At 34.8% G+C, this 24,049-nt stretch overlaps 1 protein-coding gene across 3 annotated transcripts in view; it reads right to left on the bottom strand.

The window, feature by feature from the left end:
* The window catches only part of LOC150082631 (serine/threonine-protein phosphatase 4 regulatory subunit 1-like), a 677,709-nt gene that overhangs the window by 563,375 nt on the left and 90,285 nt on the right, over positions 1-24,049 (bottom strand). For all 3 annotated transcript variants that reach the window (XM_090377553.1, XM_090377552.1, XM_090377554.1), the window contains one exon: positions 15,921-16,086. In XM_090377553.1, coding sequence (XP_090233679.1) covers positions 15,921-16,086 — 166 coding nt within the window. The remainder of the gene's footprint in view (positions 1-15,920; positions 16,087-24,049) is intronic.

Here is a 24,049-nt window from a genome sequence, read left to right as displayed (position 1 = left end):
TACTGCTTCTTTTAAATATAACTGGATAGATCCATTTGCATTAATTAAGGCCATAGCCAAAGAGAGGATATCGGCAACCGATATATCAGTGTTCCAGTCATATGGATGCCCTCTTGAAAATCTCACCAAGAATTAATAATTTCTACACGCTATTATTATTTTTTTGGGGGAAAAAAAATTGCGAATAGAATGAAGCAAAGAAGGAGCACTTTGTCATCCAAACTTTGTACAGCTAATTTGAAATATACACATTCAGAAAACTGAACTAAACAAGGAAATGTACTAATGTAGAGTGAAATACTGATTCATCTAAGATTTCAATGTGCTCTGATAGCACAATATGAAAATATATTAGAAGACTACAATTGAAAGCAGTGAACAAAGAAATAAGCCAAAACGGTCAACATAGGAAAGATTAAAAATATTTACAACAGGTATTCAGTTTTAAAAAAGGATAGAAATTGAAAAATGAAGTTACTGAAGTGGAACATAAAACTATCTTTGCCAAAAATTCTGTGACATTAAAAAGCGGAGGAAAATAACAAAAAAAAATTAATTCAAGGTGAATGATTCTCTAAGAGTATAGTAGCTTCCTAAACAGAATCTATCATCATGCTTGAAATGTAAATTAATAAATGAGCTTTTTCCTATCATGATTATGAAAATCAAACATGGGTGCTTACAGATAAATGGAACAGAACTTAAAAAGTACCTCCTCAAAGAGGAGTGAAAAGAAGAATTCTTGGAATTACAAACTGGACAGAAAGAGAAATAGCTGGATTAGGAAAAAAGGAAAAAAATTAAAATTAAAAATATTATTCCAAAGAACAATAAGTTGAAGTGGTTGCGGTCACATTACTTGCAGAATTTATAACAAATGAACTGAATTGGTCACTAGAGAATCCAGCTTTTGGATGGAGTTGAATGATAACAGCATATTGATATGCTATCATCATTCATAAAAATGAACTTTTACTTCTTTTATTCTTCCTAACAGTTTGTGCTCTACAGGTTGGGAAATGCTGGTATAAGTAAAAAATCTAGCACATAAAAACAACTATATAAAATGCAACTACTGTACAACATTTCAATATAATAATAATAAAAATTTATATTTACATACTGAATTCTAGAGAAAGTTCAATTTTTTGATATGAAAACATCCTTGGTGACACCTACTAAATTTTTTTGGACTGAAGTAAAATCGATTGGGAACGAAAATTACACAAATAATGTCACTTCCTATGCTAACTCAGTCACTAACATTGATTTTGCAAAGTAAGTAGCGAGCATGAGCATAAAATTTTACACCATTCATAACTTCAGTTCTAGCTGTTCGATTTTAAAACAGTTCTGACTTTTGTCAAAGATGTTTTCACATAAAATAAAACATTGTTCGTGTGTACAGGGTAAACGTGCATGTTTTTTTTTTTACCCTGTAGCAGGCATAGCAGTAAAAAAGTCAGACACGTAAATGATATGCTATTGCATTACATGCAATACTTAATTATGCATGCCATAGGTTTGCCACCCCCTGCCCTAGATACTTAAAATTATCCACCACTTCCAACTTTTCCTTCCCCAATTTCACACCTTTTACACTACTTCTCCATTCATCACTATCTCTTTGCTTTTCTGGTTACTTATTTTAAACCATACTCACTAACTACTCTTTCCCAATGCATTAGTTTCTCTTGAAGTTCTTCCTCCTTGTTTGCCCAAAGGACAAGAACACCCACAAACACTGCTGTTCCATCTTTTTTATCATCCACCGCTGCAAGGATATTGTACATGGGACAATAATAAAAAGTAGTGGTGATGGTGGCAATACACTACCCCATCAAAGTCCACTGGACACTGAAAACCATTCTGAATCCCCAAATTTTGTCCTCACACAACTTTCACACTTTAAATACATATTTTTAATAATCACTACCTCCTCCATATCTATTACCATTTTCTCCAAACTTTTCCACACTTTTTCTCTTTGCACACTATCATATGCCATTTCAAGGTCTAAGAGTACCAGAAAAAGGCTCTCTTAGTAAACTCCCAGTGTCTTTCTAGCAATTCTCTTAAGACAAATATCAAGTCAATCATTGACCTTCCTCTTCTAAATCCATACCGTTCTTCCCTCATTCTCTCTTCTATTTTATTCGTCAATCTTTCTCAAGAATTTGCTCGCAGATATTAGAGCAGTGGCATAATATAGTGATTTCTCTATAGTTGCTGCATTCTTTTCTGGACTCTTTCTTAAAAACTGGTATAATGATTCCCCTTCTCCGATCATTTGGTATTTTTTTTCTCTTTCCAAATTACGTTGATAATACCATAAAGCCATTTTAGTCCAATATTTCCTGCAGCCCTAATAATTTTCACGGGTAATTCATCTACTCCAGGTGATTTTCCATTCTTCATCTTTTTCACTGATTCTTTTACTTCACAAAGACCAACTTTTCGGCTTTCTTTTCTCACTGTGGATTCTGCTCTTCTTACACCATCTTCCTTCCCATTGGCCTTAGCATTAAGCAGGGTTGCAAAATAGTCCTGTCACTGTTTTCTAATTTCCTTCTCATCAGTGACTAATTTTCCACCTATATCGACTAGAAATCTAGGTTCTTCATTGTTCCTTTTTTATTCCTCAACAACCCATATATTATCTTTCTATTTCCATTATGAACTTTAAACTCCCTTACAAATGTTTTGACTCAATGCAATATTTGATATTATACTTAGATGCTTCTGATATGAGAATTAAAAGGCACAACTGAATCACACAAGTTCACTAAATAGAATGAGAGTGAACATTTAAAATAAGACGAAATTTGACATTTGGACATCTAGGCATATAAATAGTACAATGTTATATATAAAGTCTATTTATTATTGCATATTTTTAAAAAATTTAATAAATTTAAGTTAATTACATGCAGTGAGGGTATTTCTCTTATTTAACACTTAGATGCAGAATAACTTTTTCCATTTAATGTTGCATTTCAGAATAATCTGTATGCTTAATTTACACAGACAAACCAAAAATATTTCTACACCTAATCACAACAAATCAGTGTCAGACTATGATAAAACTGAATAGGAATCACATACACAACAGTATAAAGGGAAGCAAAACAAAAACAAAACAAAACAAAAAAAACTTATTCATATATATTAAAAATAATGGATGTGCATTCCTTCACTAAGTCCTAAGGTAACAAAAACAAGTTAGTTAATGTACTCAGTGTGTTATATTTTAGGCTCATTAGATTATTATTTCTTAAATTAATTAAATTTTTCCCTTTTCTATGACTAATAAAGTAAATAACCAAGTAAATATATAAAGTAAAGTAGATAAAGTAAATAACCAAGTACCTTGTTACCAATTAATTATGAACTTATGAACTGATTAACTAAAAATATATAATTGTTTTCACTTGCACTTGCCCTCTAGTTTAATAATCACTCCACATTTTGTAATACTTTATAATCACACGAATGCAACACATATTTCAAGCTGTGTGATTTAATAAATTAAACAATCATAAGATAATCTCAATACTTTCATAATGTATTTACTTATTTCTTCCTGGATTTTAAGAACAATTCAATAATAATACATATTTAATGTTTCTGCTGTGATTACTACATTAAGCAAAATAGGAATAATTTTTAAATATTCTTTTAACAGCAGTGTGTAGGTATATCAAGAACTGGAAACCTTCAAACCTTCTTGAGCACTAACCACAAAATGTCTGAGAATAATCTGTAATTCTTTAAGAAATTAAAAGTAGATTTACGCAGTTTTAAGCACTCATTATTTCATCAATTTCCAATAATAATTTTGCTTATTACATTAATCATATGATTTATGTATTTAGTAAACTAATGACAAATCACAAGCAAAAAGCAACTTTAATGCATGAACTATGAATATTTTATTTCTACACATCTGCCACACTGCCCATTCATTCCTTCGATCAGCACACAGCAACAACCACAATAACTAGTATTTCAGCTACAATACATAGTATATGGAGAGTCTATGGCATATGTACAAAAAAAAATTAAATAAATAAATGAATAATTGCCAGATATCATCTATTGGTCCAATTTTAATGAAATTTAGAATGGCTTAATAAACCATTCAAAAAGAGCTAAACATAAAATTTCATGAAAATTCATCTGCTAAGAATCATTTTAATACACATAGATGGATGGACAGACATTGTGAAGACAATAGAATCTTTATGCATAATATGCTAATGTGCAGAAAAAAAGGATTAAAGTTGTAATGGATACAAAAAAAAATCAGATAGGCTATCCACATAGCATATAATTTCCCTTTTACAATACATATTGAAATTAATAAGTATTCAAAAATTTTTCTTAATTTGCACCATTAACAAATTACAGCATCATTTGGAATACTCTGTGACTTCATACTGTCCGTTCTCATAGAATTATTAATAATATATATAAATATTAAAATATTATTATTAAATATTATTTATAAATTATATCTAATGCATTGTACACACGATAATGCAGTTTTATATATGTTATACTATTATTATAATTGACTCCCCACCTCCCAGTGAAATTAGCAATCTCATGCAAAATCTTAAACGGAGAGAATATGTTCAGTGTTATTAAAAATATTTTCTTTTCTACATAAATGTGTTTTGTGACCCAGTTAAATTCACATAAATCATACCAACCCCATCAAAAATAAAGAATGGTGTTATCTTTAACCCTTTTGCAAGTGAGTTTCTAGAGGGTATGCAAGAAACTTGGGGTGAATTTGACAAATCTGAAAACATTGTAAAAACAAGTTAGTTAATTTACTCAGTTTGAAAAACTATGCACATAAATGTTTTTAAATATTAAGTTCTGTCTTATTTAGACTTTATAACTGAACATCAAAGTGAGATTATTGTCAAAAATAAATTTAAAAACAATAATAAATAATTAAATTTAGTCTACTATTTTCTTCCCCATCTCTAATGCTATATAATATTTTCTACATTTATAATTTATTTGAATTCATTTTTTATAATATTCTGTATCTGAATTCCAAAGAATTTAAGTTAATTTTCTAAGAATTTTTTAAGCCTACATCATCTCAAACCTTGTTGAAAGATCGAACCCTCCTATGCTACCATAAATATAAAAATGGCTACTATTACTTGTGAATACAGTTAATATATGGCACTATGGCTTGTACCACAATATCAACTTTTTAAACCCAGTGCCCCACCCCTTCACCAAGTATCTAATGCCCCTTCACGAAATCAAAATAATTTTTCCTGTAATAAAACTAATTAAAATATATTTACTATTTATACAAATTTACAAGTATTTTGATATTATATTCATGAATTTATAAGATTTTCTGTCAAAATAAAACATGTATAACTATATTAATCTATAAACCATATGATATTCTACTTAGAATATTTCCACCAAAAAACTCCAGAAGAATCATTTATAGATAAGGAAATGTATAAACTATTTGTAACAATGTGTATTTATAATATAAATACACATAAATGAAATAAATGATATAATATAAGTACATTTATTTTCAACAAGCAATTTTTATGAGATCCCTAAGTTTAATGTGACTGAGTCGGTCTATAAATATTAGGTTCTGTGGTAGTGCCCTTGTTACTGGTGAGACAACCCAAATGCTTCCAAAATTTCTAAAATGCCCTGTGGGGTGGAACCACTGCTGTAGCATTTCAAGATAATCAGTATATATACAGGTATAAATTGTTAACACTGCACTGGAAAAACCTTCAAAATATATGTGCATACTCCACAGAGACCACAGGAAATTATATATATATGAATTTGCAAAAGAGTTAAGCTTCTTGTGCCAAAATGCAGTTGCTTTCAAAAGACTATTCCTCAGAAGCTATACACTTCTGTCAAGCATTTGCATGGTTATTCGAAACATTTCCAGAAACCACCATACACGAGCTCCTACAATACTACCTCCAAAACCTTTTAAACTGCCACCACATACCTGAAGTAGCAGTCCTTCACTCACAAAAAAAGAGTAAAAATCATAAGGTATGAAAGTGGAGACTATGATGGTGAGAATTATCACAGTACCGTTCTTGGCAAATTGCTGTTGAACAAGCAGCAATCAATGTGCCAAGACAGTGTCATGCAGAAAAATGCAATCATAGGTTCCCACATTTCAGGACACTTCAGGTGAACTGCTTTCCACATACAGACAAGCACCACTTCATACTTCTCCTTGTTGACTGTGGAATCCTCTGGAATAAACTTTCTGTGCAAAATGTCCTACTAGTAAAACAAAAACACTAACTTCACCTTCCCAATAGAGAGAGCTAGTACTTCTTGGCTGCAAGTGATGTATACAAAGGTTCATTTCTAGCTTATTTAGCTGTGAGCATTGCCCATAGCCTGTTCCACAAGTTAAATACAATAATCAATTTGATCAAGAAGAGACTTCAAACATGCACGGCTTCCATGTGGAGATCAAGAGTTTATAATAGTGACTATATATAAACACCAGGTTCCGTTTATGTTTTGGAGAATATCTGGATCATTATCTGCTGCATTATAAGCTCACCACTGAACCACTAAGCTCACCACTTCATACTTCTCCTTGTTGACTGTGGCACATCATGCACATGAGCAAGCAAATGATCAGGGAAGTTGGAAATATACTGTGTAAACAGGATAGGTGGAATAGGACCAGGATTTATCTGTCGGAGGTAAACAATAACAATGTTATACAGCAGTTATCGACTTATAAGGGCATAAAAGGTGATGTTGATACATTATTACCAGTAATAATGTATCACTATTAATGGCAATAATGATATTAAGAATAGCAGATCGGAGGATTTATTAAATAGGCATAGGGCAATGTTGAGAAAAAAAGTCATGAGAAGTATCTGCAAATTCTGTCCAGACATGATAGAAGAGAGTATGTCATGACAGCCTTGATATCAATTAGATTCTGGAGTGACTGTGCAAGGCTCGTGGAGTACAATTTTTCTCAGCATGGTGTGTGCTAGTTAACAGGAGAGACTGTATTTACAGGAATGGAATACACTTGAATAGAAGGTATGCAAGAATATTTGCTGTTGCTAGTGAGATAGTTTAGATGGATGGGAAAACTGCTAGCTTCGATAATACTGGAGGAGGAGGAGATACCCAGAATAACAACAGCAGCAAGAGGTGAAAGTAATTCCTGCACTGCTTCTATTGGGATATTCGGCCTGGAAAGGAAGGTGTCAGGGATTCCAAGGTGCTAGGAGGTCCTCACTGGACAAGCAAACACATGGGCTGCATTATGGATATACTTGCTTGCACACCCATTTCAAGGAGTACAGAAAACAAATGTAATGAGTTTGAAGCATTAGGTAGGTCATCAAATGTGGCCATTCTAGGTATATCAGAAACATGGTGACACTCAGACGTAAGGGATGCAGAATTTGCATGTGATAAGTACAATGTGTACAAACAACAGAAAAACAGAAGCAGGGAAGAGTTATGCTCATAGTTAACAAGTACACAGAATCTATGATAATGCATCAGACATGGCCTGCACAATGCTGATTCGGTTTTGAGTGCAAGGACCTGTCAGGTGTCATGATTCAAGAAACTGTCAGGTGTTAGAGACATGATTTTGGCTTAAATTTAAATTAAAAATACTACGCCAAACTAAGAGATATTCAAGTACAATAACACTGCTTCACTAATCCCAGTTATGCAACAGTAACAGTATTACTGTTACAACTGAAACAGTATTCAATTTCATGGCTTTTGTAAATTAATAAGGAGAAAATTTTTTTTTTTTTTTTTTTTCTTTTCTTTAGAGAGCATACACTCAATAAATTATTTCAGTGATCAATAATCCTTTAGCTAAAATTTTTAAATTTAGTCAAAAGGTGGTTATTAACCTTGTATAACTGAAGAATACCAATTCCTATATACTGTAATATGTTATATAATATGGATTGGACAGAAGCCTGAATGAAACTATATATTGTAATTTTTTTTTTTTTTTTTTTAAGACTAATGCTGAATAAGCCTGGTTTCTTTGAATTTGAACTGTTAGTGAAGTAGGGGGGAAATTAGTATTCCGCATTGAACTGGGTACCTCCTCTGAATCTTCTATAAATCAGAATTTCTATATCTTTTCCCCTTCAGTATACCCTCCTCCAGACCTGAATATATTATAGGCAATCTCACCACTCGCTTATACAGAAAAAAATTTTTTCCCTACTTGCAAAGATCTAATAAATCATTGATAAAGACACCATATACCTATCATGTGGTAAAATTCACATCTGATTGCATTATAAGCTCATTTGTTGTTTTGTTTTTTTAAAAAAAACCTCAAACACATGAGTATTAGAATCTATGGTAAGTACCTTGTATGAACCAAAGACCAAGAAGACAGAAAATACTCACTGACAAAAGCCCTGAATGTCTGTAGTTTAGTTTTCAGGAAATACATGTGAAGGAAAGCTGTTCCAGAAAAGAGAAGTAGTGTTAAAAGAGGAAGAGGAAAAGTTGGTTATGCAAGTATAGAATTGGACAGGTTTGGAAGAGTGGGGAAATTACAATGTCATTTCAGAAGAACATTGCCCATGGAAGTATCTGTAGAAAAGACATGCCGCAGAAAAAAAAACACCTACGAGACAGAAAGTGAAGAGACTTTGTAAGAGATTGGATCATTAATTAACCTAACTGCCGTCTTTTGAATGGAGTCAAGAAGCTTGAGAGGTTTGGGGATATTGCTCTAGATAGGAACAATCTTCCACTGTAGGGCAGATTTACGATTTGTAGAGTGAAATTTGTTTAGAAGAAAAATAGCACCAAGAGTAAAAAGAAAACCTAGTTTTTTTGATGCAGGGGAAGCAGTATTTGTAATGTGTTTATGCCAAGAGAGATTAGAAGTAACGTAATCTCTAATAGATATATGTGATCTTGTCTAGGAATCTGATTGTCATCAAACATAAGCATAGGAGCAGTACACTTTTTTGTAAGACATGACTGAGTTTTAGAAGGATTGAAATTAACTAAGTTATGTTTTCCCCACTAGAGAATTACCTGGAGATCGGCATTTAAGGAATTTCAGCGTATTCAAGAAGTTGAAGATGTTTGTGCAGGGCAAGGTTTGTCACACTGGAAGGATGAATGTGCTTTTATCATCAACAAAACTATGGATAGAATATCAAGGCAGTGGAAGATGGTCATTAATATATAAGAGGAAATGAGTGGGAGAAATAACTGAACCTTGGGACACATCAGCATTATTGGAGAAACTACAGGATAAAATGCTGTAGGCAACACAGAATGAGAGCAAACTCAGGAGCACAGGTTTTGAGAACAAATAGGGAAATTCCATTGGGACCTGGAGCTTTTGTGACATCAAGATTATGCAAAATTCTTCTGATGTTTTACCAATATTGTCAATACAAGAGTTAGAAGAAAAATAGGAAGCCAGTCAAGTCAGCTTTATCTTTAGTTGAGGATGTAATAATCCTTATTGCAATCTTCATTGTGATTATTGCAACATTAAAGGAGAAATACAATGCCTATTACAATGTCCTTAAGAACAATAGTGGTAGAAGTCGTAACCTTTCATTTTTTTCATTCTGAAACATTTTAAAACTCCCACTTTCGCAATCTGGGTTTGTGTTTTCTAGGTACAAAACATTATATTTAGTATCATTAGACCTTAGCTGCTATTTTTCACACAATTATTTTCATTAACGATCTATCATGTTGAAGCAACATACGCTGATTCTGGTCATTTTGTTCTTGGGGTGTAAAAGGTAAGCTTCCCTGTACTCCAGAATGAAATGATTTCCCTTGTTTTGGTTTTCCTTTGGTTCCATCAAAGCCATTAATGAAGATTAGGGTGGGTAAAAATACGAATCCTGACACTGGGCTTTAGGAGGCTCCACATACTATGATAGCAGCAAGACTGCCCATTTATGACTACCCTTCATCTCCTGGCTTTCAGCCAGCCCCTACCTAAGAGTCTTTCCCATATTTTCCATAGGCCTAGCTTGTTTCATTTTGTACAAACACCTCTCACTGAGGTTCACATCAAAAGTAGATGTACAATGTCAAGTGCTTACTTACATTTAACTTGCCAGTCTATAATTTTCCATCACCTCTTTAGGTCCTGTGTTATGGATTGGGGAAACAGTGATTCTCCAGTCCAAGGGGATAAAAGAGTTGATGATCTCAGTAACATTGCTTAGATCATCGTTATGGCTTGATTCCTTTGCATGCTGCCTTTTTATAGTATAATTGGATGTATATCATTCACCTTTCAGGCCTTACCATCAGTCTCAGTAGTTTCCCTGATAGATGCTTCTCAGAAATCATTACATACCTTATTTTACAGCAACTTGATTCCTTTTCAATATTTCCTCCTGGTTCAAGGGCAATTTCAATCATAGAGATTGCTGCAAAGTACCTATTCAATTCATCTGCCACTTCATCTGGATTGTCTAAGAATCAACTGCTTCTATCTTGTGGGGGGGGGGGGATCTATCTGATTTACTATCTCTTCTTTCTTGTATACATATTTGAACAGACTTCAACTCATTCCTAACCCCTTTCTTCTCAACAGTTTCTGTTAGAAATATGCATATAAAAGTCAAATGAAATGGTGTTTTCCAATTCTATCTATCTGATTCTTTTTTCCTTTTCCCTTAGACCTTTCACGTTCTTTTATCGTGCGCTTTGGCTTATTCTTATTTCCCCCCCCCCCCCCAATATTTCTTCACTGAAATGAATATGCCAATGGCTTCCAAGTTAATCCTTTAGCACACACACTGCTCTTATGCTTATAAGTGTAAAAGAGCACTAGGAGGGATGTGCTGCAATACATAAAAGCAGTCATTCTTAAGAGATCAACAAATAAGTGCCATAAACTTAAAGGCACATGAAATTAACTACTACTCAGTACTGGCACACTGATTCTTGCAGCATAAAGCTGTCTCTTCTGTTTAATAGAGTCCACAAAGTAACTTAATCTTCCTCCCTCACACACAAAATTAAAGCCAGAGTCCTTTCTTGTGACTGTTGAAATTTATTTGAATCCTACACATTTAATGATATTGTGGTCACTAACTGCTATTGGTGCCTACACTGTAATAATTTTCCAGTCTCACAACCAAGCTCAAGGATGCTTGCCTTCATCCCTAGTGAGAATCAGATCAGGGACATCTGAACCCGTTGTATCCTCTTTGATAAGTTGCAATAATAAGCCATCAAATCGGTACAAAATTTGATGCCACTTATACAGCCAGTCTATAAGATGCAAACTAAAGTTGTCCACAAGAAATCATACCTGCTATCTTTCCTTCAGAACTGATTATCTCACAGCACAGAGACTAACCCTCCTTCAAGCTTCATCATTCTGGAAATAATCTGGTTGCCTTCATGCATAATAAGAAACATATCTTTTTATTCCCTCTCTCTTGTATACAATGTATTTATCAAAAAAAAAAAAAAAAGAGGCAAATACACTGTCTCTATTAATAATTTAATTATTTTTTTTGTCATATCTACATTAGCTCACCTGTTATAAAAAATAAATAAATACAACTATAACACATTGACATTAGCAGAGGCATTTGATGCAAGAAAGCAAGCTTATGCAGCATCAGCCAAAAAAAAAAAAAATAAATAAAATAAAAAATAAATAAATAAAAAATAACCACTTCCACTTCACCCCTCTGTTCGTTCGAAATACCTGTCCAGCTGAGCCTTAAACTTATTTAGGCTATCAACTTCCACGACAAGGGATGGAAGTCTGTTCCACCTACCAACCACCCGCTGGCTAAAGGCAAATTTCCGCACATCTATCCTACATCTGTCTTTCCTCAATTTGAATTTATGCCCTATCAGGTGATTATTCCGAGCAAGAGGAAGAATCCCATCAGCACTGAGCATGCTCAAACCATTCAAAGCTTTGTACACCTCTATCAGATCACCTCGCTGGTGCCTAGTCTCCAGACACTGTAATTCACAAAACTTAAGCCTTTCTTCGTAAGAGCACCCCTTTGTTCCATTCACTAATCTTGTTGCCCTTCTCTGTACTCGTTCCAGCAGCTCCACATCCTTCTTGAAATGAGGCCTCCAGACCTGTATAGAGTACTCTAGGTGTGGCCAGGTTTCTAGCAGGGATAAGGAGGTGATTATTCCCTTATACAAGGGAATAATCACCTCCTTATCCCTGCTAGAAAAATTCCTATATATCATTGACAATACACCATGAGCTACTCTTGCAGCCCGTCTGCACTGCTCAGAGAACTTCATATCTGCCTACACAACCACCCCCAGGTCCCTTTCATTCTCTACCACGGTTAGTGTAGTACCACAGAGTTGATACGTTGCTCTGGGATTGCTGTTTACCATATGTAGTACTTTACTTTTGTCAATGTTAAACTTCATTTGCCACCTCCCAGCCCATCTGCTCAACCTTTCCAGATCCTGTTGCAGCAGCATAGTGTCAGTAGTGTCCTTGACAACCCTGCCAACCTTCGTATCGTCTGCAAACTTGGACATTAAGCTTGATATACCATCATCAATATCATTTATAAAATCAGAAAACAATAAAGGACCCAATACTGAACCCTGAGGGACTCCACTAATAATATTAGTCCATGATGAGCAGTGTCCATTAATTACCACTCTGTCTTCTCCCCCTCAACCACCCTTTTATCCATAGCAGCAATTTGCCTCCAATGCCACACTGCTCCAATTTGTGCAGCAGTCTTCCATGTGCAACAGTATCAAAAGCCTTTCTAAGATCCAAGTATATAATATCAAAGTTATTCCCTGCATCCAGTTCTTTTGTAACTGCATCATAGTATCCAATCAAATTGGTCAGGCAAAACTTCCCTTTAACAAAACCATGCTGTGTCCGAGCTATAACTGAAGTCTTGTCTAGATGACCCTGCAGTGCTTCTTTAACCAGTGCCTCCATTAATTTTCCAGGAACAGAAGTTAAACTCACAGGTCTATAATTACTTGTGTCAGCCTTTGATCCTCCCATGTGAATTGGGGTCACATTTGCACATCTCCAGTCCATGGGTACCTCCCCTGAGTCCAAGGAAGCTCTCATAATTATGGCTAAGGGTTTGCTTACTTCCTTTGCTGCCTCCTTTAATATAACTGGATAGATCCCATCCACCCCAGGTGCCTTTCTTGTGTTTATCTTCAACAATTTCTCCTCCACTTTACTCTCAGTTATTACAAGATTCTTTAGCTTACTGCTAGAGTTGAGTACACCTCTGGCATTCCCCTCGCTGAATAACTCCTCGTGTGTGAATGTCAATGCAAAATATTCATTTAGTTTGTTAGCTACCTGAGCAGGGTCATCAACAGTTGACCCATCGATATCAAGTGGACCAATCTGATTCATCCCCTTCCTTCTAGAGTTTACTTGTTAACAGGAGAGACTGCTTCTACAGGGATAGGATACATTTAAATAGAAAGGGTGCAAGAATGTTTGCTGATGCTATCGAGGCAGTGTTAGGTGGGTCGGAAAACTGCTAGATTGGGGGGATACAAGGACTAATAGATTAACAGTAGCCACTGGCAGAGGAGAAAGTGATTCTTGCACTGCTTCTATTGGAATGAGCAGCAGCCTGGAAAATAAGATGCAGGATATTTCAGAGACTGCTGGGAATCATGGGGGTACAAGTGAACACATGGGTTGTGTTAGGGTGGCTAAGAGGAAGAGCAGGTGCATGTATACTTGCATGTACACCAATGCTAGGAGTTTAGTAAATAAATTTGATGAATTTGAGGTATTGCTCAAAACATCAAAGGCAGATATTGTTGGGATTTCAGAGACGTGGTGTCACACAGATATCAGGAATGCAGAACTGGAATTTGGGGAGTACAATGTCTACAGAAAGGATAGACAGGATAGGAAGGGAGGAGGGGTTATGCTATTAGTTAAGAAACACATAAAATCCAAGGAAGTGAAGCCAGTCGACATCGCTGGACAGTGCAGTGTCAAGTCAGTTTGGTGTGACATAAGCATTGGGAGATCAAAATTGAGAGTAGGAGTGTGCTATAGGCCTAATGACTCTGATGAGTATAATAAGAAACTGTACAGAGAAATAGAGTGGGCCAGTAAATCAGAGAGTCTTATGATGTGGGATTTTAATTTCCCAGATATTGACTGGAATTTGGGGGCTGGTCACTCACACACTAGCAAGGCTTTTGTGGATTTATTGGATGATTGTTTTCTACATCAGCATGTTCGGGAGGCAACTAGAGGGATACTCTTGATTTGATTATCAGTAGTGATTCTTCATGCATTAAGAATCTGCAGATAAATGAACCACTAAGTGGCAGTGATCACAGTGTTCTGAAGTGGGAGTTACTCAAAGAGGTAACTACCATTAGGGGCAAAGGGAAGGGGTATTGCTTTCGTAAAGGCGACTACGATAGACTGAGACAGTATTTAAATTCTATACAGTGGGATCAACTGATGATGTTACCAACAGCAAATTCAAAATGGGAAGCATTCAAAGTACTTATCTTGGAAGCTACTAGGCTTTACATACCAACTAAGAAATACTGTTCAAGATTTAGGCCTAAATGGATGTCAGATGAACTAATGAGGCATATGGCAGAGAAGAAAAATGCATGGGATACATACAAATTAACACGTGACACAGAAGCCTATGATAGATACAAGTTGATCTGTAACCAAGTTACAAAGGAGGTTAGGCAGGCGAAGGCAGATTAAGAGAGATCCTTGGCAAGGGATGCGAAGAAAAACAGCAAAGAGTTCTTTACTTATGTAAACTAACATACAACATACAAAGTAACATACAAATGTAATGTAACATACAAAGAGGATAAAAACTACATAAAGTCAAATAAACGCTAAAAATAAATAAAAGCACAAAAACACAAGTTTTTCAAGTGACATGCTTCTTTATCAAATTGGAGCCTTCTATTTCTAGTATTTGAATAGTGTATGACTCCCTACATATGTGGAATAATTAGTAAACTTCTGTTTATGTTAAAGTTTAAGTTGATAAAGAGGGTCATCACTTTGAAAGTTCCTTGTACTGCAGCCCTTTTATTTATTTATCTCTTTATCTAGGATTTCCCTATGAGGATCCTCAGAGGAAAATTGCCTACAGCCATTCCTATTTCAGTCATGCAATCCCATGTTGTAGCATTTCAACTTGTTCTTGTATTAACCATTTATTGAAGTAAAAAAAAATTACAAAAATTTGATACAGTACTAATTACAGTAAATTAAGTACTTTAAAAACTGCTATGCTTAATTTATAATAAAGCATTGTACACAATGAAAGCAGCATCAGTAAAATTTAAAAATAGAAACTTAATTGCATGTGGGCATCCTTAAAAAAAGTTTATCTGCTAATTCATATTGAACTGAAAAGCTGATTAGGTTTGAGGTTGCAAATCAAAAACCATATGCTTAAGATCCTTAAATTTAAATAAGAAAGACAACTGAAAAATTGCATTCTAATTAGGCTCAACAGTTCTACTTCTTGTGAAATAATGACTACTTTAAATTTTATAGCCTTGGTAAGTTCCTAAGTTCTTGATAAGATCTGAGCACAGACTTTTCCAAATGCATGGATTGCAACAAAAATGATCAAGTCACAGATACAGCAAGAGAAGATAAATTACTATAAACCCTATTAAAGCTTAATTTGAAAACTCCAAATCTCCAGCAAAAGTCATATTCTTCAGCTATTACATATTCTTATATAAAAAGAAATTAATAAAATACAGGGATGAACAAGTGCTTCTGGAAAATAGTCTGGAATGAATCAAATGCCTCTCTCGACTTCTATTTTCATACATGTTTCAGAATTAAATACTTATTCAAATACAGAAAATTTATTTACCTATTATATACAATGTCACTGTTGGCATATTTTTCTAATTTTGCCACTGGTGGGAGGGGATCATCAGGATTGGAAACTAGCTCATCCTCCAAGTTTCCTGGATCAAGATCATTCTCATCCTGTTTTATTGTTAAATTATCATCATCTTCTTGGGACATACCCAAATCTGAAAAACAAAACAGCAAATGGTAGCGTAACAGTATAAATATTTTAAAACAACATGGGTTCGTAAGATGTAAACAATGTGATGCACTACTGATAAGACTGCTTTACAGAAATTATATTTTAATGTTTCAGAGATAAACAAGGTTTCATCATAACAAAGATTGGAATACTCAAAAGCCATTTTCAGTGGCTTCACTGTACCCCCTCCCACCATCATTTTGCTGCTTTGAAGCTGAAATGGGTCTTCATTTTAAAAGTGGTTTAGAAAATAACAAATTTTATGACTAATAAAAATTTTTGTTTTGGCTGAGGAACTGGGAATCTTTATTATGATTCCTCAAACAGTTGGCTGCTAGCCACAAAGGCATAATGAAAAGGCAAGCTACCTTGAAGAATATTACACACTGTATTTCTGTTTCATTTTTTGACTATTTCATTATCGGTATAGAACAATGCTTCCTGAACTACACAGAGGTGTTACAGATTTTTGTATTTTATCAGACAGAAGTACAATTACAACACAAGATGAAGAGAACAACTAGTTTCTACAAAAATGATTTGCAATATAGTGAGTGATATGTTTCCAATGGGAAAGAGGGTTATTGGCTTTGCCACCACCAAATTTCACAACTGATAAAGAAGCCAGAAAAAGTTCTTGAATTCTATTAGGAGTACAGTTATGATTTTTTTCCTATCATAAACTGACTTAAAAATACTAGCCACATTGCCAGACTCAACGATTGCAAATGAATGCTCCTTCTCTACTTCATTGATTGAAAACATACATACAGAATCAAACAGGAGAATAAAGACAGTGATTTAACTCTGTTACGTATCCATAGGGAAATCAACATTTCTTCGCAGGAAGTTTTGGATTTTTGGTGAAGACACTATGTAATTGAAATCTTAACATCAATTAGATTTTCAACTTAAATGATTTTTTTTTTCATGGAAACCCGAAACACGAGAGATATTAGAACCTATAGTACTTAGTACCATGTATGGGTTGAAGGTTGAGAAAGTGAAAGAAGATATTTGTTGACATTACACTTGAACTTCTGCAGATTGTAATTTTCTGGAAATATGTATAAATGACAGTTGTTCCAGAAAACAGAAGTTGGAATGAATAAATGGAGAAGGAAAAAAATTGGTTCTGTGAGTTTGAAGGTGGAATGTTGACTGGTTGCGATTCGTGTTCAAACTGCTTTATAATTCCCGCTCTCTCTTCCAAAAGGAGAGAGCAGGAATTATACAAGCCAATTCAGAAGAACAGATCCCATAGAAGTATCTACAGAAAAAGCATGCAGCAAAAACAGAAAGCCTGCGAGACAGAGAGTGGAGAGACTCCATTTGAGATGAGTCTTTAATTAACCCAACTGTCCTCTTTCAAATGGAATCTAGAAGCCTGAGAGAAGTTTTGGGGGCACAGCCACAGATGTGGGAAAAAGCATGCAGCAAAAACAGAAAGCCAGCAAATCCACCCTACCATGGAATACCATGTATTCCATGGTAGGGTGAATTTGCAATTTGTATAGAGTGAACAACTGTTTGAAAGAAAAGTAATGCTGAGAGCAAAAGAGAAAACCCAATTTTTTAGATGCAGAGGAAGCAATATATTTGTAATGTGCTTATTCCAAGAGAGATTAGAAGTCAAGGTAATCCCCAATAAAGATATATGAACTTGTCTAGAAATCGGAGCGTCACAGAAGATAAGCATAGGAGCAGAAGAGTCCAATTTGCGTGATATAAGACAGGTCTGAATTTTAGAAGGATTGAAATCAACTAAGTTATCTTTGCCCCACTGGTGAATTACCTGGAGAGAAGGAATTGGTAGTGGATATTCAAGTTGTTGAAGCTCTTTGTGCAAGGCAAGTTTCTCAAACTAGAAAGTGGAATGCAATATGCTATAATCAGCAAAACTATGGATAGGATTTCTGGTTAATGGAAGAAGGTCATTAACATACAAGAGAAAAGAGTGTGAATAAGAACAGAATCTTGTAAAACACCAGCATTAGTGGAGATGTTAGAAGACAGAGTCATCTACCATCACCTGCAGTGAGTGGTCAGAGAGAAAACTGGATACTTAATTACAAAAAAACAGTTGGCAAACCATTAGATGGAAGCTTATTTAGAAGATTTTTATGCCAAACATGATCAAAAGCTTTGGAAATGTTAAGGGCAACTGCATGAGTATCACCAAACTTTTCCATTGAATTTGTCCACAGATGGGTAACACAAGAAAATCAGAATATCACCCAAGGATCGACATTGATGGAATCTGTACTGGAGATCATTGATCAGATGGAAGGTTTCTAGATAGTTTAAGAGTTGGCAGTTAATTCATTTCTTCATTAATTTAGAAACAGTACAAGTAACTGCAATGAGACAATAACTGGATGGAAGTGATTTGCCACCCTTTTTAGGAACTGGCTGGATTTGAGCAAAATTTCCAAGCAGAAGAAAAAACACATCTGGAATAAGAAAGTAAATAAAGGCAACACAGAACAGGAGTAATCTCAGGAACACAGGTTTTGAGAACAAGTGGAAAAATACCATCAGGACCTGGAGCTTTCTTAGCATCAAGATGGATCAAAATCCTTCTGACATTCTTTTGACGAAAGACCACAGGAGGCATTGAATGGAGTGTACTGGAAATGGTGGGAGGTGGTTTACCAAGATCATCAATATATGAGTTGGAAGAAAAATAGGAAGGTCGAAGGTCAGATTTATCTTTGGCTGAAGTGGCAATAGAATCATCTGGTTTTGACAAGGTGGGAACAGGGATGGGAAAAAGTTACAGTTGAAAATAGCTTTGGCAAGAGATCAGAATGCTTGACTATCATTTAGACAAGAAGCAAGTTTTCTTCTCTTAGCCTGTTCAAAATCTAGTCTGGACTGATTAATAACTGATTTACAATTGTTGTTCTTTCGTGTAGGCAGAATATGAATCTGGAGATTTGGATGCAAGCCAATTGCAATATGTAACATTCTTACCTTGAACAACACTAGCACATTTATTGGAAAACCAAGTTTAGATAAATCATGAGATTTTAAGGTTGAGTGCAGAATAAAGGATACCATCCCTACAAGAACATGTAGGTGTATCTTTCTTCTTACATATACAGGGTGTCTCAAAAATACACAGCATAACTTCAGGAATGAGTTCCTCATATGTACACAATAAAAATATTTTATATCAACATAGTTCCGGAAATGCTTGGTTCCTGAGTTATTAACCAGAATATCTTATCTCCCGCATGTGATTTCCTTCATCACAAGGTATTGACAGAATCTGGTGGTTTTCCATTCCGACCATGTACTCAGATCAGGAGCAAGTGGATATGCACTTTATGTATGGTTTGGCAGACGGCAATGCTCTGGAGGCTCGTTGTTTGTACCATGAAAGGTTCCCAGAACGAAGATGTCCAGACAGGAAAACGTTTGAAAGTATCTATCACCGCCTTTGTGAACATGGGACCTTTACACCTCGTGCTGCCGACAGAGGACGACCAAGATCTACGACTCCTGAAGTAGAGGGGTTGACCAACTGCCTGGCTTCCACGCTCACTGATTTAAACCCACTAGATTTCTTCTTGTGGGGCCATTTAAAGTCATTGGTGTATTTGACTCCAGTAGCTGATGTGGAAAATCTCCACAATCGAATTGTGGTAGGTTGTGACACAATACGAAACATGCCAGGAATTTGGCATAGTCTTCGCGAGTCCATGAGACGTAGATGTGAGGCCTGTATTCAGGCAGAAGGTGGACATTTTGAACAATTACTATAAGTTGATATGAACAGATAAGTGTCAAAGAACGACCTTCAAAACTTGAAAACCAAGCATTTCCGGAACTATGTTGATATAAAATATTTTTATTGTCTACATATGAGGAACTCATTCCTGAAGTTATGCCGTGCATTTTTGAGACACCCTGTATATATATATATATATATATATATATATATATATATACAATAGACTTGATTTTCTGAGATAGATGGTAAAAAACAAACCCCGGATAATCGATTTCCCAGTTAATCCAAAAATACAAAAGTCCCCGACATACGTTCCAGGACTTCTTACTTCGCCGAGTTTTACGTAACTCGGGAATGACTAATAACATATTGTTACTATATTATTATTATTGACAATATCTGAATTCCGCGCAATACTTGTTAATGTTTGGCCATTTTAATACATCCTTATTATAATGATTCCTTAGAGATTTAACAGATGCACCGTTTTCAAACTTTTGAATAATTTCAAGTTTTTGTTTAACTGAAAACGCAACTCTTGTGTTTACCCATCATTTTCGTGTTTTCTAAACAAAAACAAAAAATAATAAATTCCAACATCCCTGACATAAATAACGAAACAAAATTTGTCCTTTTGCACTGCAAAGGAACACAACAATCAACACGATGCACTAAAACAAACTAAACATTTGGTGTCAGGGTTTTTTTTTTTTTTTTTTGAGCGGCGGATGTGAAGACAGCGGGGTACACTAATCTCCCAATGACGACTTACAATATCGCTTGTATTATAAGTCTGTTTATACCTATTCCAGTTATCACTTGAATTTTTTTGATTTCTGATTTTTTTATTTATTTATTTTTTTTATTTGGAGTTTTGAAGTGTCCCGGTTAATCGAGAGTCTGCTGTGTATAACTTTATTGATATATATATATATATCTGTACCAATTTCTATTGAATTAAGGTTAACCTATTGTTATCCTTTTGGGCCACTGACTCTGCATATAGGTGTCCAGGGATCTTTAGTTAACTAGACTAAAGTGAAACAAACTGACAGACAAATATATTTCAAACTTGTTTAATATAAAAATTTCAAGCATGAGGTTATACCTTATTGTTACAGATAATAAGATTTAATTTTTCCTTCTTCTTTTTACTAATAACTTTACAAGCAAGTTGTTTATGACATATAACCCCCCCCCCTTTTTTTTGTATACACAATTACTACGCTTTACAATAAATCCAGTTCTCAGCAAGGGGTCCTTGCTACTTCATTAGACATTTCTCTTCTAGAAATCAGGTAAAATTTTCTCTTTTATTACATTTGTTAATTGAGTCTTTTCTTAGCAGGAACACAGAGTGCCTTTTTCTTTAGTTCTTAAATTAAAAGTTTAATTCCTCTACTCAGGACAAAATTTTTTACTAGACATAGTATGAATAATATGTACTTAGTTCTTTTTCCCATCGCCAGGTTGGGCCAGTTCCGTTAACAAAGGACGGTTTTTCCATTTTGGGCTTGAATTTTCTTATGCCTTCCTTTTAGGACTTCAGACCGGACTCTGTGCTAACGGACCTTCTGCTTTCATAACCCTTCACCTATCCTTGACTATGGCTAGTTGAACGTCACCCAAAACCATTTTAGCCTACCCTGTTCATACTCAGATAATTTTCACTGATCCAAAACCCTTTCCAGCATACTCCTCGGTACATAACTACTACACAGCCTCTAGACACCACCAAGGCTTTACCCGAAAGACCCAAATTATCCCACCAATCAAACAGGTCACAAATTTTGCAGCAATCAGCCTCATATTTAAATCTGCAGTTTAAAGGCTTTTGTGTTAGAAATGATCTCACAAAGCTTGTTCATTTACCGGCCAGAATACCAGACAATCTTAAACACACACCCAACACTCTGGATCTTTTTCTCACCATAAACCCTTTCAAAGTACAATCAAAACAATCCTATAAGAATCTCATATCAAAACTTGATGAGAGTCTCTTCTTTAATGGAACCTCCTCTCTCTCATGGTCATTCTCAGCATCTCGTCATTTGGCATTACAAGAATGTGAAGTGGGACAACCTACACGATTTCTAGTTTTCTTTTGTTGGTTAGAATCCTGTTTTAAATATTTTGATCCCAATGTTTGCTCAAATTGTGTTGCTGAAACTATTCTTGTAGGGAAGAAATCCTTTATCCACATTCTGCCCAAAAATTTTGTCCTTTATCTAAACCTTGGTTTCCCAATAAATATGCTAAGGCTATTCAAGATAAGAAAGTAGCATATCACAATTGGCTTGTATCCAAATCTGCAGCTTCATTTTCTGCCCACACAAAATTTAGCTCAACAAAAATCATAAAACAGTTAATTGATCCAAACTATTTTGAACGGACAGAGTAGAAAACTTGCATCTTGTCCATATGGTAGTACAGCATTTTAATATTTTTTCCACTGGCATTTTAACTTCTGCTTGGAAATTTACTCATATCCAACCAGTTCCTAAAATGATTGACAAATCCCTCCTATCCAATTTTCATCCCACATTACTCTTTCCAGAGAAATGGAGAAATTTATAAACTGCTAACTCCTAAGTTATCTTGAATCCATCCACCTAATCAATAATCATCAATATATATTCTGTCAGTGTTGATACACTGGTGATAAAATGGCTTATGATACTTATCTTTGGATGAAAAAATTTTGTGAAACGCAAGCAGTTGCCATTGAAATTTTTAGGACTTTTGATCGTGTTTAGCATAAAGGACTTCTGAATAAGCTTCCATTTTATGGCTTGCCGAATGTTTTTTTTTACCAATTTGGTATTCAGTTTTCTCTTGGAATAATCACTGTAAGTGATGATAGATGCCAATCTGACAAAGCATTGCATAAAATAAAAAAACGTCATTAGACACAGGCTTGGTGCCCAAAAAATTAGGGCAGTGACCTGCCTTACTCCAAAAAAGCTTTAAAGAATTCTTTATTGACTATACTCTGCCAATTAAAACTTAAATAATGATGCAGCTTGGAGAGGGGGATGGAATACTATTTTTAAGGAATATTAAAATTCACTTTATTTTCCATATCCACATAAATTTTTCTGTACTTTGATTACTTTCACTAAATCACTAAAAAAAAAAAAAAAAAAAAAAAAAATGGTCACGCTACAATCCAACAGGTGCATGAAATTAATCGCTTCCATTTCCTAGTTCTATTTATTTAAATATTAAAATATTTACATAAATAGTATATCTGGAGATGCGGTAAAGGTAAACCTGTGGCATAGTGTAACCACCAAAAATGAAAAAAGTTGCCCTACATTTGACACATGTTCTCACACAGTTATGCTGTGAAAACAGGTCTAGAAAATAGTATATACTGTATTTAGGAAAGTGAAGAATATTTCACTCATTAACCTTAAATCAAAAATTTCTGCACAAAGATTGTTTTCAGTACACCTGTTGAGTGCAGTGTGACCAGGCTAAGGGCCCACAGAAACTGTTAACTGGGGAGAAGAGGATTCAGTCACAAGGTGCCAATGTTTTAATGACCACTTAAAGAAAAATAAATTGTTTAAATAAACATTTTTAATAAACACGACTGATTAATGCAGAAAACTATATGAAATACAGTATTCAGAGTAACTATGCAGAAAATTTTGAAATCAAGAAAAAAAATGTGTTTAATAACTTTTTACTAGAACAGAAATCCAAGGCTTTAGAACAAATATAGAAACACTAGCCACACAATAATTCAAGCGACTGCACTGTTATGCTATCAAGCAGATACAGGGAATAATATCACAGAAATTCACTGCATAATTACTTTTGGGACATGCTGTAAGTTTAAGAAGTGTTACAAAAAATAGTAATAATGGCAAAATGATGCAAACAAAATGATGCAAAAAATGAGGCCTTTTTTTTTTTTTTTTTTTTTTTTTTATGAAACCCCAAACATGAAATAGTAATTAGAACTAATAATACTTAGTAACATGCATGGGTTGAAAGTTGAGAAGATGTTTGAATTTGAAAGTGTCTGCAATTCTGCCCAGACACGATAGGAGGGAGTATATGATGAGAGCCTTGTCGATCAATTCGGCCCTGGAGGGATTGTGCAAGGCTCAAAGGGTAGAATTTTTTTCAGCCTGGACTGTACTTGTTAACAGGAGAGATTGCTTCTACAGGGATGGGATACACTTAAATAGAAAGG

Source organism: Mastigoproctus giganteus, chromosome 7 (genome assembly GCF_048544385.1).
Source record: "Mastigoproctus giganteus isolate SK-2022 chromosome 7, ASM4854438v1, whole genome shotgun sequence".
Lineage (NCBI taxonomy): Eukaryota > Metazoa > Arthropoda > Arachnida > Uropygi > Thelyphonidae > Mastigoproctus > Mastigoproctus giganteus.
Note: the sequence above shows the minus strand (reverse complement) of the source record. Positions and strands in the feature narration are given on the sequence as shown.